Source organism: Heloderma suspectum, chromosome 6 (assembly GCF_057233095.1).
Source record: "Heloderma suspectum isolate Gila_16-S chromosome 6, 16-S_ref, whole genome shotgun sequence".
Classification (NCBI taxonomy): Eukaryota; Metazoa; Chordata; class Lepidosauria; order Squamata; family Helodermatidae; genus Heloderma; species Heloderma suspectum.
The window spans coordinates 128927954-128941588 of NC_139463.1; the positions used below are offsets into that span (position 1 = coordinate 128927954).

Consider the following 13635-nt stretch of genomic DNA (forward strand, 5'->3'; position numbering starts at 1 on the left):
GTTCCAGGACTCAGTGCTGGCGCTGACAGTCTGCAGAGCTGAGCCCCTGAGCATAAACCGAGCACTGCATCCTCCTGCCAGCCACATGCCAGCATGGCTCCCTTGTCTCGGATCCGCTCCTCCCAACTGCTTTCCTCTTGCTCGCCTACACTGTTGTAGATCCACCATTTTGCAAGGAGGTTTCTCCCTCCTTCTTCCCCCGTCTGCTCAAGCTAAGACAACTTCTCCCCATTCGTTACACTCATTAATTTTTTGTACACTTTTCATTGTTGTTGTTTAATGAAAATTTGTACAAACAAAAACTCATGCAACAAATGTAGAAATGACAGATGGAGGGGAGCGATGGGTGGGTTTAAATACACGATGACGTGGGTATGGCTCTGAAATTAAAATCCATGCATCTCCCCCGCATTCCCCCCGCCCCTTGTGTGAGGCAAGATGCCTTCACCTTAAATAGATTCTGAAGTATAACCTTTTTCTTTGTCCATATGTTACAAGTATGTACAGGAGGGGAAGTAGCAGGGAAAGACACGGGGGGGGGGGGCAGTCCAACTAGGCGCTGTGGCTGGGGGAGAGACAGACCCTTGAAATCCACCAGTTGGGACAACTTGTGCAGAGCCCCTGACAATGCACCCTTCTGAAAAAGGAAGGGGGGAAGGAAACAAACCAGGTGTGTGGGGATGTTTTTTTCCCAAAAGTGCACTGCAGGAGAGAGATGGGAAGGGGGGCTTCTTCAAAAAAGACCCCCTGCAAGAGGTGGAGTGAAGGGATCAGGTCCTTCAGTGATGGCCATGGTGGGGCGGAGGGGGAGCTCAGGTCTAGAGGCAAGTATCAGACACACGCACCACGCCCTCTTCCCCACAGAGCCCAGGCATTCTGCCTCCAAGCAGTCACTAGTCTGACCTACTGGAAAGACCTCTGACCCACACATGGCTGTCTGCCAGGTGCCCCTTGGGCTTGAGGGAGGTGGGGGCAGGAGGGAGAAAGGGGCGAAGACTTGGCACAGGTATAAGGTGGAGTGTGTGGGGGGGGGCTCCAGCATCTGGTGCGGGGGCTCTGCTGGGTCCACAGTGCTCGGGCCACAGCCAGGGATGCCTCTGCCCCACGCAGCCCCCCCGCCCCGAGGGAGGGAGGCCAGCCCCTTGGCCAGTCTCTATTGCACAGTCCTTGAAATGGGGGAGACACACAGTCAGCCTGGCCCTGGCCGGCCGGCCCCACAGCTCCTTCGCGGGCCCAGGGCTGGGATTAAGACTCTCCTCAGAAGGACGCAGCCTGGCGCGGTCCCAGCGCCGCCGCCTCTGGCTAAGTGGCCACGCCTCGCTTCTGTGCGGGGGGCTCCATCTCCTGCCGCTGCTTCAGCTCCTTCATCCTGGGGGTGGGGAGACAGGGAGGCAAAGGGTGAGAGAGGGGACTCCAGAAGGGAGGGCGGGAGGGTCTTCTCTGCAGCAGCCCCCTGACACAATACTACAGGGGCCCCCAAGGTGCCCACAGATAGCCACTGCCCACCCCCAGCACTGAACTGGGGACCACACCACGCCCCGTCTCCAGCTGTGGTGGTGCAGGAACTGGGGAGAGGCAGAGAAGCCCCCACCCCCGGGATCACCTCTGACGCCCGTCCTGAGCCCAGGGGGCGCCGAGGAGGGCCCAGCCCCCGCCCCGCCAGCCTGCGTCCCAAACCTCCCTCCTGACAGCTCCTTCAGACGCCGTTCAGAATCTTTCTTTCAACATGTCCCACTTTACCCGGCTTGCGAACACAGGTGGAAGAAACGCCCCTCGGCCCACACGTGCAACACCCCCACGGGACTCCCTGCCCCTGCGCCCCCACTGCAGTCAGGACACCGCAGTCCAAAGCGGAAGCAGCCCCCGCCCTTCGCCCCCCAGCCACACCTGTGCCGACAGCGTCGTAGGAACCTCATGATCTTGCGGGCTGCCTGATCCTGCTTCTTGGTGAGGAAGGTTCCCCTGTTGGGAGGACGCAGACAGCAAAGGCGAGGGAGCGCTGGGCGGGTGGTGCCGGAGGCAGGCCAGCAGAGGGAGCGGGGCTTCCCCACGCCCGCGCCACGGGCGCTCTGCCTGCGGCCCCATTTCCTCGAGCAGTCACCCGCCGCCATTGAGAGCCACTCTGCAGGGGCGATTTGCGGACAAGCGTAGTGGAGGCGGGAGCGGGCCGTCTGAATGTGCCACGGGCCGCGTGAGCAATGGATCAGCCTTCCCAGCCAGGCGCCCTCCAGAGGGGCTGGGTGGCACTGGGGGGCGCCCGCTGGGGGGGGCTGCCCCTGGTGGCCTGCGGGCGCTGTGCAGGTGCTGCCGCGCGTCTTCCCTGGCAGCGTATTTGCGACCCGGAGACTGGAGGGCGCCCGGCACATCCATCAGCAGCGCGAGAGGTGCGCAGCCTGGCTGTCGCCCCCGCCGCGTGCCCCGCTCCCCACCGCAGAGGCAGGCGATGTCCCTCTTGCCTGGCCGCCCCGCCCCCCAGGACGCCCCAGCCTGCAGGCCTGTCTCAAGGGCATGAAGGGTGTGGACATGAGCACACCGAGCACGGCCCCACGCGTGCCCTCGGGCTCTGGCGAGAGCCGCCCTACCCATCCAGCAGGCCCCCGAGGCTCCCATCCCCTGGGGCGGGAGGGGCCCCAGGAGCGGGCCACGCGTGTGCACCGCCGGAGGTGCTGCCTCCCGCAGACCCGGGGGGCCGCCTGCTTTGGCCCTGCAGTGACTGGGCCGGCAGAGGGTGCTGTGCCCATCAGCGCCAGAGAGAGGCTGCGGGGGCATCCAAGCTGGAGCAGGCAGGGAGGGTGGGCATCCCAGGGCTGACACTATTACGCCCCCTGCCCCCGGACAGACAGTGGAACCCTTGGTCCTCGGGGAGGCCAGCCAGAGGAGCGGAGCCCTGAGGGCTCAGCACTCTGCTGAGACGCAGCCCAGCAGCTCGGAGCCGTGGCGAGCCTGCCGGCGGGGCTTCCTCTGTCGTCTCCCCAGGGCCGACCCTGAGATGGGAGGCCCCTCGGGGCAGGGCCCGCCCCCCTGTACTTCATACAGCGCCCGGCTCACTTATGGCACGGCAGAAACGTGAACTGTGCCTTGGCCACCGGCAGCGAATGCAGACCACCTGAGCCCCCCGCCCGGGTCCCCCGCCCCTGGCTCAAGGGTCACCCACTTGATCTTCTGCTGCATGGCGGCCGAGGCACGGTGCCCCTGCTTCAGTCTCTCATACTCCTTGTAGCTGCGGTAGTACTGCTGGATCAGGACCGCCGCGCGCCGGCTCTGCTGGAACTTCTTCTGCTCGTAATAGCTGCGGAACTTGCTCTGGATCAAGATGGCCGCCTGCGTCATCTTCTTATAGAGAGCATACTGTGCCGAGGGAAGGAGCCATTACAGTCAGGAAGGACCTCGCTCTCTCACCAGCGTCCCCCCGTCCAGTGCCCGGAGAATCCCAGCACCCGAGAGCTCTGACTCTCCATTCGGCCTGGCATGTATCCCTGTATATGCCTGCCTGAGGACTGAGATCTCTGGAAGGGCCCTCCTCTGCACCCCATCAGTTTGAGACACACACTATGGTGGGATGTGGGAGAGGGCCTTCTCTGCTGTGGCACCGTGGTTGTGGAATGCCCTCCCCTTGGAGGCCCGACTGGCGCATATGTTGACTTCATTTCGACGCCAAGTAAAAACCCGTCTCTTTACCAAAGCCTTGGAAGGCTAAGTGCATCCTCTAAAGTAGCACTCTGCTTTAACTGTGTTATTGTTTTAGATTTTAATTGGTATGAGCTTGTTTAATGGTTTAATATGTTTTTAGCTGTTCAAACTATTTATTGTTTTATACTGTTTAAACTGATTTTACCTGTACGCCACCCCAAGATCTTAATGATACAGGGCGGGATACAAATGCTTCAAATAAAATGAAAAAATGTATCCCACGTGGGGGTCACTTTGGATAAACGTGTGGGAGGCGGAAGCGGCTTCCCTCTGCTGGCCTGCAGATGGCCTGCCCTCCGAGCGAAAGCTGCGTGGCCGCCCTGCTCTGCCTGTCCCCCAGCACAGCCTCCCTTCTCCGCTCATGCAGTGGGGTGGAGAGGCGCCCTCGCCTTCCCCAAATGCATGTGCAGTGGCTGCAGTGGGTTGCACAAAAGGAGGAACCACTCCAGCGCCCCTGTCTTCCTACGCTGTGCAGTGACAGCCCCCTTCCTCCCCCTTACAACGGCAACCTCCCAGTACCTCCCCTTGCAAACGTTTCTCTGCCCACCCAAGCCGTGCAAGTGGGATCGATGCCAAGTATTCCCCCCACGCACAGCCCACAGCAGCCGGCCCGCAGGAAGAGCCCCACACCCGCTGCCCCTGTCCGTTTTACCTTCAGTGCAATCCAGGTGAGCTTGGAAGACAGAGAGAGACGAGAGCAGGGTTAGTTGGCGAAGGGGTGCTTGTGTGAGGGGCTCATCCCTGGGATGCCTGGCATGGGGCATGGGGGGGCTTGGAGGGCCAGTGCCCCCCAGGGCAGCTGACTTGGATTCCTGCATTAAGCAGGGGTTGGACTCGATGGCCTTGTAGGCCCCTTCCAACCCTACTATTCTATGATTCCCAATTTTGCCTGGGCCATACCTGTTTATACTTGCGGTAGCATCGCTGGATGACGGCTGCCGCTGTTTCCTGCTGCTCCTTCAGCCTACGACCCTGTGAGAGACCGGAGGGAAGGTGGCCCAGAGGTCAGACCCTTTGCCCCAGAGCGGCCAAAGCCGGATGACTCCAGGCTTCCCGCAGGGAGGCAGCAGCAGATCTCCAGGGCTTTCTGCCCTTGCTGAGGCAGAATTTGCACGCTTCGGCCACGTGTCTTCTCAAGCCAAGTCTAAACTCTTTACAACTGGACCTTGCTCACATTCTGCAAATGTGCACACTTCCATTTCAGCAAATGACAAACTGAACAGGAATCCACAGTGGGTTGCCAGGCCCAGCCCATCATGTGAAGACAAGGAATGGGGCTCAAGCGCAGGAAGCCATGTTTGGGTTTCTAACAGCTGAACTCCTCCTACATAGTCCACTGGACAGGGCCCTCCAACCTGTTTGGGCTGGTCGGCACTTTGGGAATTTGGAGAGAGTGCTGTAGGCACTTACAAAATGGCTGCCATGGGGTGGGTGGGGGCTTGCCCATTCATGAATCGGCTGCCATGGCGGGCAAGGCAGGGCACAAAACACCCATCTCCCAGAGGGCAAACTGGGGAGACTAAATGGAAGGTAACTTGTCCAGGAATCGACGTCCAAGGCAGAGGCGGGCTCTGGGCTCCAAAACACAAAAGTGCTCATTTGAACCCAAATAAAGAGGGTGCTGGAGGGCAGCACTTCGCTTTGCAGCCTCCCCATTAAATTAAAAACAAATCTCAGAAACTAAGATAAAAATCAGGAGGGGCAGGGAGCCTGTCAGACACCAAGAGAGGTGCCTGTGGGCACAATGTTGAAGACCCCATGGATAGAAACGTTCCTGATATAAAAGCCATGCTGAGAGTTATGGGGTTCTAAGGGGGCTAGCCAATGCAGCACTGCAGGATGACAGCCCACACCCCATGGCAGAAGGAGAAGGGAATGGCTGCCACCCAGCCCCATGGCGTCCCTGGGCGTGGCTTGAGGGAGGCCCCCTGCCCCCCAGCAGACCACTATGGAGACGGCCCCCTCCCGTGGACATCTGCCCATGAAGGAGGGGCAAGATTCGCCACAAAGGCCCAGGCCCTTTCTCGAATAACCGATACCTTGTACTTGCGAAAGGCCGTCTGGATGATTTTGGCAGCCTCGTAGAGCTCCCGCTGCTCATGGTCTGAGAGCGTCAGCAAGGCGAAGTCACTCTCCATCTTCCCGTTGGCGGAGGCGTTGAGGAACTCTGCCCAGCTGGCCGCTGTGGGGGGCGGAGGGAGGCGCTCGAAGGACAGCTCGCCCAGGGGGGAGTGCAGGGGGCTGAGGCAGGAGTGGCCGGAGGGGGAGGCCGCCAGGGACCTGGGGAGAGGGGGTGAGGGGTGAGCAACTCCCTCGCCGTGCCCGGCCCCACCAAAGCCCTTCCTCCCCAGGCCCCGGCACGGGAGCGGATACCGTCGCTGGGGGGCGCCGGGCAGCTGGTCCACGTTCTCCAAGTAGCTGGCCAGCCAGGACATGGTCTCGTTCAGGCCCAGGTTTCCTGGCCGCTCTCGGAGGGGCGTCTCTGTGGAGGCGAAGTCCTCCTGTTTGATGCGCTCCGGTGTCGCCTCTATGATCTGCTTGGCCAGCGTGATCATGTCCACCTGCCAGGAGGGGGACGCGTGGCTGAGCACCAGGATGCCAGGGCCCCTCTGGGAGGCCAGGGCCCCTGCGTGCCCTGGAACTCTGGCTGGGGCAGGGAATGGGAGCCGAGTGGAGCGGGACCCCAGGAAGCGGCATCCGAGCAGGTCAGTCCGTCCAGCCCAGCCCGGCCCGGGAAAGAGGGGTCTTCCTCACAACCCCCAGCCATCCCAGGAGAGGCGGGGCAGCCTCCTTGGCGGTGGCTGTGCCGAGGCTCTGGGACGAGAAGAATGATGCCCACCCTGGGCAGGCCTGCCAGCCTCCCTCCCTGCCTTCTTTTCTTTCTGATGCCTCAGAAGTTTTACTGCGGCCTGCCCGAGCTCCAGTTTAGATTGCGGATTTCAGTTTATCCACGGTAACGTTTTAAAAACCCGTTTGCTGTTGTGTTGAGCACATTGTGCCCTTCCTGTGTGGCGAAGCTGCACTGGGGGGGGCAAGGGGCACAACGTCACCCCGGGGAGTGCAGAGCCTCTTTCCGCCCGAGGGCCGCGTCCCATGTCAGAGGAGCTCTGGGGGCCGCGTTCCAGCGGCAGGCGGGGCCACGATGCCCACAATCCCAGCCAGGTTCCACGGGAGGTCTCGCCCACAGTGACAGAGCCTTCGGGGACGTCTCAGCCTTGAGGGGGGCTTGCACAGAAGCTGGGAAACCCTCAGTGGTGAGGGGATGGGGCTGCCCAGGGTGCCCTGGAGGGCCGCATCTCTTGCTGAACAACCCTTTCAGCAGGAGGCGGGCGGGCAAGGACGGGCGCCTTCAGGGGCTCTGCCACTGAGCCACGCCCCCCTCCAGTGTCTGTAGGTGGTTCAGGGCTCAGGACTCCTGGGTTCCCCAAACCCAGAGAAAGAGGAGGGAGGGGAGGGCCTCCTGGTCAGGGGCCAAGCAGGGAGGGGGCAGAGAGGAGGGGTGCCAAGGCTCTGGGGCTCCCTTGGGGCGGCGGGGGCTCCCCGGGGGGGTGGCTGCGGCTGGATGATGCAACGCAGGCCTTGTGGACCCCTCTGCTCCACCCTCTGCTCCAGCGCTGTACCTGCAGGACACCTGTGGCTGGCAGGTACTCCTCGTTCTCTGCGTTCTCCCCGTAGCCCAGCAACCCAGGCTCCAGGTCCGGTTCAGGCCCACCTGCCAGGCCGGCGGCTCCCACTTCGTCGTAGTCCATGAAGAAGGGGGCGTGCGGGAGGCTGGGGGGGCTGGGGGCCTCCCGCAGGTACCATCTGGCAATGCTGTCCAGCGCGGGGGCCTGGCAGATGTCCATGGCCCCCTCGGCATCAGGGCTGTGGGCTGGGGACTCCCGCAAGGCCGACCCACTGGAGTAGGCCGAGGTGACCGACAAGGAGCCCTCAGAGAGCTCTGAGGGGGACGAGACGCCACTCGCGGTGCTCAGCCCTGGGGGGGGGGGAGAGAGGGGGAGAGAAAGAGATGAAGCGGCTCCCACCGTCCCGCCCGCCAAGGACATGGGGGCCCCTGAAGAATGGGCGGCCAAGCGCAACGGAGCCCAACAGAGAGACCCTGTCCGCCCCAGGATCCCAGAGGTCATCCAATGAACATGAACAACGCCACGGTGAGGCAGACTGAAGCAGCCCTCCAGATGGTTTGGACTACAACTCCCACCCTTCCCTGCTGTGGGATGCTGGGAGTTGTAGTCCACCCTGTCTGGAGAGCCCCAGGTTGGGGAAGGCTGGACTGAGGGAAACATGTCTGCACGCATAGCGCAGCTGACCTCCGGCCCTCCTGGCCACGGGACCCTGCGACAGGCCCGAGCCTCACACAGGCTTTTCAAACTGGTTCTGAGGCGGCAGCCCAGAATTTCTCACCACAGGCCTGCAGCGTGGCCAGGGAGCCCCCGGTGACGGTGCTGAAGCCGCACCTCTGAAGGACGCCCCCCGCCCGCCCTTGCCCTGGCAGCAGCACGAGCCACAACAGGAGCAGGACATGGAGGAATTGGCCGCCTGGAGTGCCAGGAAGCCGTGGGGCGCTGGGGGGCCGTGAGCCTGGAGCTGCTGCCCGGGGTGGGGCCCAGTGGGTTTCCACGGAGCATGTGCTGCAGCCAGCCCTGCCTGCGACGCTGAGGCCAAACCTACGGAACTGAACGTGGGACGTTTAAAAATGGTGGTCCTTCCCCCGCCCCCACAGCCGGCCGTGAACTCTACCTGTGTCTGGACTGGCCGAGAGGGGAGAGGGGATGTGCAGAGCTTCTGCAGGCCGGCGTGGGCCGCCACAGGCCTTGCTGGCACTCTCAGGATGATCCACGGCGGGCGCAATGCCTGGCGGTTCAGCGGGTGCCTCCTCCTGGCGCTGCAGCTCCTCCAGGCATGTGGCTAACTTCACGTGGCCCCGGGAACGAGCCACGGTGAGCGGGAGGCGGCCCAAGGAGTCCGGGATGGAAAGGGCATGGCTGTTCCAACGGTAGAGGAGCTGGGCCGCTTCTAAGTGGCCGAGGGCGCAAGCCCACATCTAGAGAGAGAGAGAGAGAAGGAAGAGGAGGGGATGGAGCCGGGAGCCCGCAGGAAGAGCGGTGAGTAAATAACGTCCCATCTTATTAACCCGGTGGGAAGTGGGGCGCTGTGCAGGGGATATCTCACCAAGCGACATGTTCTGCTTCTAGCTAAGGAGCATAGAAAGCAGCTGCCTTTTCCTCATGTTTTAAAAAGAAGTTTCTATCCCTCATGGAGGAAAGCCTGCAAACATGGCAGAAATGGGGTGGGGAAGGAAGAGTTCGGCACCCCAGCCCACCTCGAAACCTGCCTCAGGGGCTCCAATTTTTAGCAGTGCCCCCCCAACACAAGACACTCCTCCCCTATTCTGCTACAAGCCCTGTTTCCCCTCCCGTCACTCCTCACAAAGCCTGGAGGGACGGGGAAGGGGACGTCCAAGGCAAGCTTTAACGGATCCTGCAAAGTGGGACTGCAGAGATGCCATGGGGGGAGGGGAGGCCGTTCGGGGCACACGGCTTGAGCTCCCAGCTCAGCAGCCAGCTGTGGGCCTGTTGCCTCTTCTGGATGGGGTTGCCCTCCCCTGAAGGAGAAGGGGGTAGTCTGGGGGGCTCCCGGATCCAGCAGTCGCTGGGCACGCAGGTGCCTGGCGGCTCGCAGTGCCTTTAGCTGGCTCCCGCTGGCAGGGCACCTACAGCCGTCCCTGCACAGGCAGAGCCTGGCCCCGCGCTGGAGGCGCTGCCAACCTCCAAACTGGACAGCTGCGCTGTGCTTCATGCGAGGCGGCCCTCGGGGCTGGTCCGGAAGCTGCAGTTGGTGCATGACACCGCAGCCGGGGCGCAGCGGGGGCACTGCGTCACCAGCGTATCACACCCACGCTGGGGAGTTGTGCGGGCTGCCGCTAGGCTGCCGGGCCAGGGCCGCGGCGTTGCTTCTTGCGCGCAGAGCCCGGAACCACTCGGGGCAAGGGCGACCACGAGATCGCCCGATCCCCTGCCGGCGTGCTCGGTGCTCCCTAAGGTGCCAGAGGCCGAGCCCGCGAGGGCGCAGAGCCGGCCTTCAGCGCCACAGCGCCCGCTCTCTACGACGCTCCAGCCGCGCCGAGGCGGCACCGGCCCTTCCCAACAGGCCCTCTGCACCGGCCTGGGAGCACCGCCTGCAAACGCCCTTCGGGTCAGCGACGCACACGCGCTGCGACATGAACGCAGACACCCACCAGGGGGGTGCAGGAGAAGTGGTCCACATTGAGGGGGTCTGCTTCCTGCTCCAGGTCGAGGCTCTGGGCATGGAGGCTCCTGTGGGGAAGAAACAGGCCCATGCCAGGCAAGGGGTCAGGCCGGCCCCAGCAGCCCCTCCCTGGGCCCCCTCAGGGAGAAGGCAGCGTGCAGACCAGCCTTCCCCAACCTGGCTCCCCACCCCCCGCGGGGGAATGCAACTCCCGGGGCCCCCGGCAGCGTGCCAATGGCTGAGGGTGACGGGAGTTGCAGCCAACGCGTCCAGAGGGAGCCAGGCTGGGAAGGCCACGTGATGGCAGCTGTGGCGGAGCGGGGCGGCTCGTGCACCACCAGCCCGACCGCCACCGCCTGGCTGCCCCTTGCGGCAGCTGTCCCACCTCCGGAAAGTCACAGAGGCACGGTGCAGGGTGGCAACTGCTCAGCCCTGCCACTTGCCCACTGAGGCAGGGAGGTTGAGGCAGGGGAAGCATTAGGAAGAAAGGTCTCCGCTGGAGGCGGGGCAAGCCTTCTCTGGGTCTGCCAGGGGTCTGCGCTGCAGATGACAGGGCCATGTTGACTGGGGGGGCGGAGAGCCCGGCAGCGTCCCTGCCAACGCTGGGACTCGAGCCTCTCTGTGCAGCCCCACCTCTGTGCTCTGCACCTGAAGACCACACATGGCTTCCTCTCAGGCCAGGCACTTTGTCCCCTGGCCCAAGGCAAGTCCCGCTCCGACGACAGTGGCGCCCAGGCCCCCACAGCCCCCCACCCTGCTTCATGCTCCTCCCCACTGGAGACTGCACCTAGGACCCTCCGCAGGCAAGGCAGCCGTGAACCCGCGGTCGTGTAAAGCCGCGGCCAAAGGCTGTGCAGAGCCTCCGTGCCACAAGGCGGGCCAAGGCGACTCACCGCCACTTGATGAGGCTCTCGATGAGACGGGTGTAGCCCTGGGCAGCAGCCAGGTGCAGGAGGGTCATGCCCCGGAAGCTGACATGGTGCACGAGGGTCTCCGAACGAAGCCAGCAGGACCGCAACATCATCTTCTCGCACAGAGCCACAATGCGCTCCTCAAAGGCGTCGGAGGCAGCCTGCGCGGGGGGGAGCACGAGGCGGCTGTGGCTCCAGCGAGAATGAGGAGGCTGCAGCCCAGCATCGTGGAATGCAGCCCGCCCCGCCCAGACCCCCCCCCCCAAAGTGCTTCAGAGGTAGCCAAGCAGAGGCATCTGCCCTCCACGGCACCCAGAGCAGCCCGCCCTGCCCCAAAGGCCTGTGGGCACCCAGCCACAGGGGAGCGTCAGGGGAGCGGCCGGCCGAGGGCCAAGTGCTAGTCACCCCGCCCCTCCCCCCCGCAGGGCACGGCCACAAGCTGTGCATGACAGATCCCAGGGGTGAGGCGGGGGGCTGAGGGCAAAGAGCCCCTGCGGCTCCCCAGGGGGTTGTGGGGAGGGGCGTCAGGGCCAGTGCCAGAGACGCCAAGACGCCTCCGGATGAGGGAGGGGGTGGCCGGCGGCGGCGTGCCTGGCCCAGGATGCGAGAGCCCCACATCAGCACCCAGCGGGAGGCCGGAGTGCAAAACCGGCCTGGAGCAACCCGAGAGGCCAAAATGCGGGCGCCCCAGCGGGAAAGCCGGGGCAGAGACCTCGAGGAAGCGCGCCCCCTCGGGCTGTCCCGGCCCGGCAGCGTCCCCGCCCAGTGGCAGCGCACCGCCGAGGCCCTCCGCCCCCAGGGTCCCACTCTTTCGGCAGCTGCGGGGCAGAGGTGCGGGGGCCATCCAGTGCCACGTGTGGAGCAGGGCGGGGGCCTGCTGGACTTGGCCGGGAGGAGCCCGCCGGGGCCCTGCAGCGCTTGTTGCGGGGGGGCTAGCCTGCTGCCCAAGTCCTGCTCTCGGGGCAGGCCTCCCGGTGGGGCACACCACCCTCGCTGTAGGGGCCGCACTGCCCCACCTTCTCCGGGAAGCTGTGCGCCTGGCCTGGCCCGGCCCTGGAATTAGCCTGCCGCCAGTCAGTCCATCAACCCGGCCTGCCTGGACAGCGTCCCACCGGCTTCCTGGTACATCAGCTGCCCTGGATTTTGCCAAGGGGGTTTCCAAGCATGCGGGCGGCGGGGGGCAGATTGCTGGGTGCCAAATGGGCTGATTTGGGCACTTGGCAAGGGCCAGACAGGAGCTGGGGGGGAGGGATGTGAGCCCCCGGCTGGGTGCTGCTGGTTCAAAGAGTGGCGGGGCTCGGGGGCGATGGAGGGACTGGCGGGTGTTGGGCGGCGAGGACCACGTGGAAGAAGCACCCGGGCGGTCCTCTCGGACAGCGGCTGCCCACAAGTTTCACTCCTAGTCCTGACCCGAGGTCGGCAGAAGAGGAGCAAGGCGGCCCAAAGGGCCTCGGCGCCACCAACGGCCCGCCGTTTAGCGGGCAGGAAAAGGCGCTCTGCTTCAGCAGCTTTTCTGGGTGCGGCCTGTGCTGCCGCTGCTCCGCGGGGCTTTCAGACGGCTTTACTGCTGCTTCCCTGTGGATTTCAGCGCAACCTTCCCCTCGCTGGTGCCCTCCCGATGTGTTGGACTGTGACTCCCAGCACAGGTGGCTGGGGATGCTGGGAGTTGCAGTCCAAAATATCGGGAGGGCACCAGCTTGGGGAAGCCTGTTGTAGGGTGCCGTTTGCTGTCTCCAAAACAATGAGCTGCCGGGAACACATTCCACAGAAACGCAGGACACCGGAGAATGCTTCGAACGCACAACCGGGAGCCTGCCAAAAGTCCTGTGCAGTAACGGGTTGGGCCAACGTCCCCCCAATTGTGCCCAGGTGCTGCTGCCTGGCAGGAGTAGAAAACCACCCCGCAAAGGAGGGGGCGGTGGCGGGGGGCCGAACGACAACGGACGGCCCCCAGGATCAGTCCCCTGCCACAAGGCCCTTCCCCGTGGCTGACCTCGATGGAAAGAATGCCTGGCCCGTTCTGGCCGCCAAGGGGGGGCCGGCACCTGCCAGCCTCCCCAATCCCACCCCGGCAGTGCTGCCGCCTCTCTTCCCCACCGCCGGCCCGAAAATAGCTGGGCCGGCCCCGCAGGTGCCAATCCCAGCGAAACCCGAGAGCTGACACCACGGAAGGGGCTAAATATACACGCCTGTCCACCGCAGCTGGCAGCCCAGAGGAAGGGATGCGAGGGGGCGGCGGGAAAGGGCAAGGCGCCGGCCCCCGCCCTGCATGGCCACAGGCCCCGAAGGTGCTCTGGCGAAGTTCGACCTGCTGCTCCTCTGCCCTGCCAGCCAGCCGGGCATCCCTGGCCTCGGATGCCTCACTTTTAAGGGCAAGCACAGCCGGCCCTCTCCCCCCCAGGGCCTTCCATCCCCACCAGGCCCTCTGCCCTGCCGCCCCACCAGCAGCTTCTGGCCCCGGCTGCCCGAGACCCTGCGTTGCCAGGCAAACTCCCAGCGGCACCCCACCCCCGCCCTTCCGAGGGGGAGCGCAGGCCTCCGGGAAGCTGCCATGTCTTCCAGAGAAAAGGGCCCCCCGGAACTCTCCGTGCAGAAAACCTCCGCTGTGTCCCGCCACTCCGCCCCCGTACTTCGCCACATCCCAGCCTCGAGACAGGCGGAAGCGCTCCCCATTCCCTGCCCCAGGTTCCAAGGGGTGCTGTTGCCCACTTGGAGCAGGTGCAGAGAGTGGCCTCTGTTGCGGTGACCAGCGCCAGTGCAGGGCCCTGGTAGAGGCCGAGCAGGG

At 64.3% G+C, this 13635-nt stretch overlaps 1 protein-coding gene across 2 annotated transcripts in view; it reads right to left on the bottom strand.

Annotated features, from left to right (window-relative positions):
* Nucleotides 1-254: 254 nt before the first annotated feature.
* The window catches only part of CAMTA2 (calmodulin binding transcription activator 2), a 38220-nt gene continuing 24839 nt past the window's right edge, over nucleotides 255-13635 (bottom strand). For both annotated transcript variants that reach the window (XM_084806848.1, XM_084806847.1), the window contains 10 exons: nucleotides 10833-11011; nucleotides 9929-10007; nucleotides 8431-8734; nucleotides 7311-7666; nucleotides 6064-6251; nucleotides 5730-5970; nucleotides 4591-4662; nucleotides 3155-3348; nucleotides 1888-1962; nucleotides 255-1369 (listed from right to left, as the gene is read on the bottom strand). In XM_084806848.1, coding sequence (XP_084662974.1) covers nucleotides 1303-1369; nucleotides 1888-1962; nucleotides 3155-3348; nucleotides 4591-4662; nucleotides 5730-5970; nucleotides 6064-6251; nucleotides 7311-7666; nucleotides 8431-8734; nucleotides 9929-10007; nucleotides 10833-11011 — 1755 coding nt within the window. In that variant the 3' untranslated portion in view covers nucleotides 255-1302. The remainder of the gene's footprint in view (nucleotides 1370-1887; nucleotides 1963-3154; nucleotides 3349-4590; nucleotides 4663-5729; nucleotides 5971-6063; nucleotides 6252-7310; nucleotides 7667-8430; nucleotides 8735-9928; nucleotides 10008-10832; nucleotides 11012-13635) is intronic.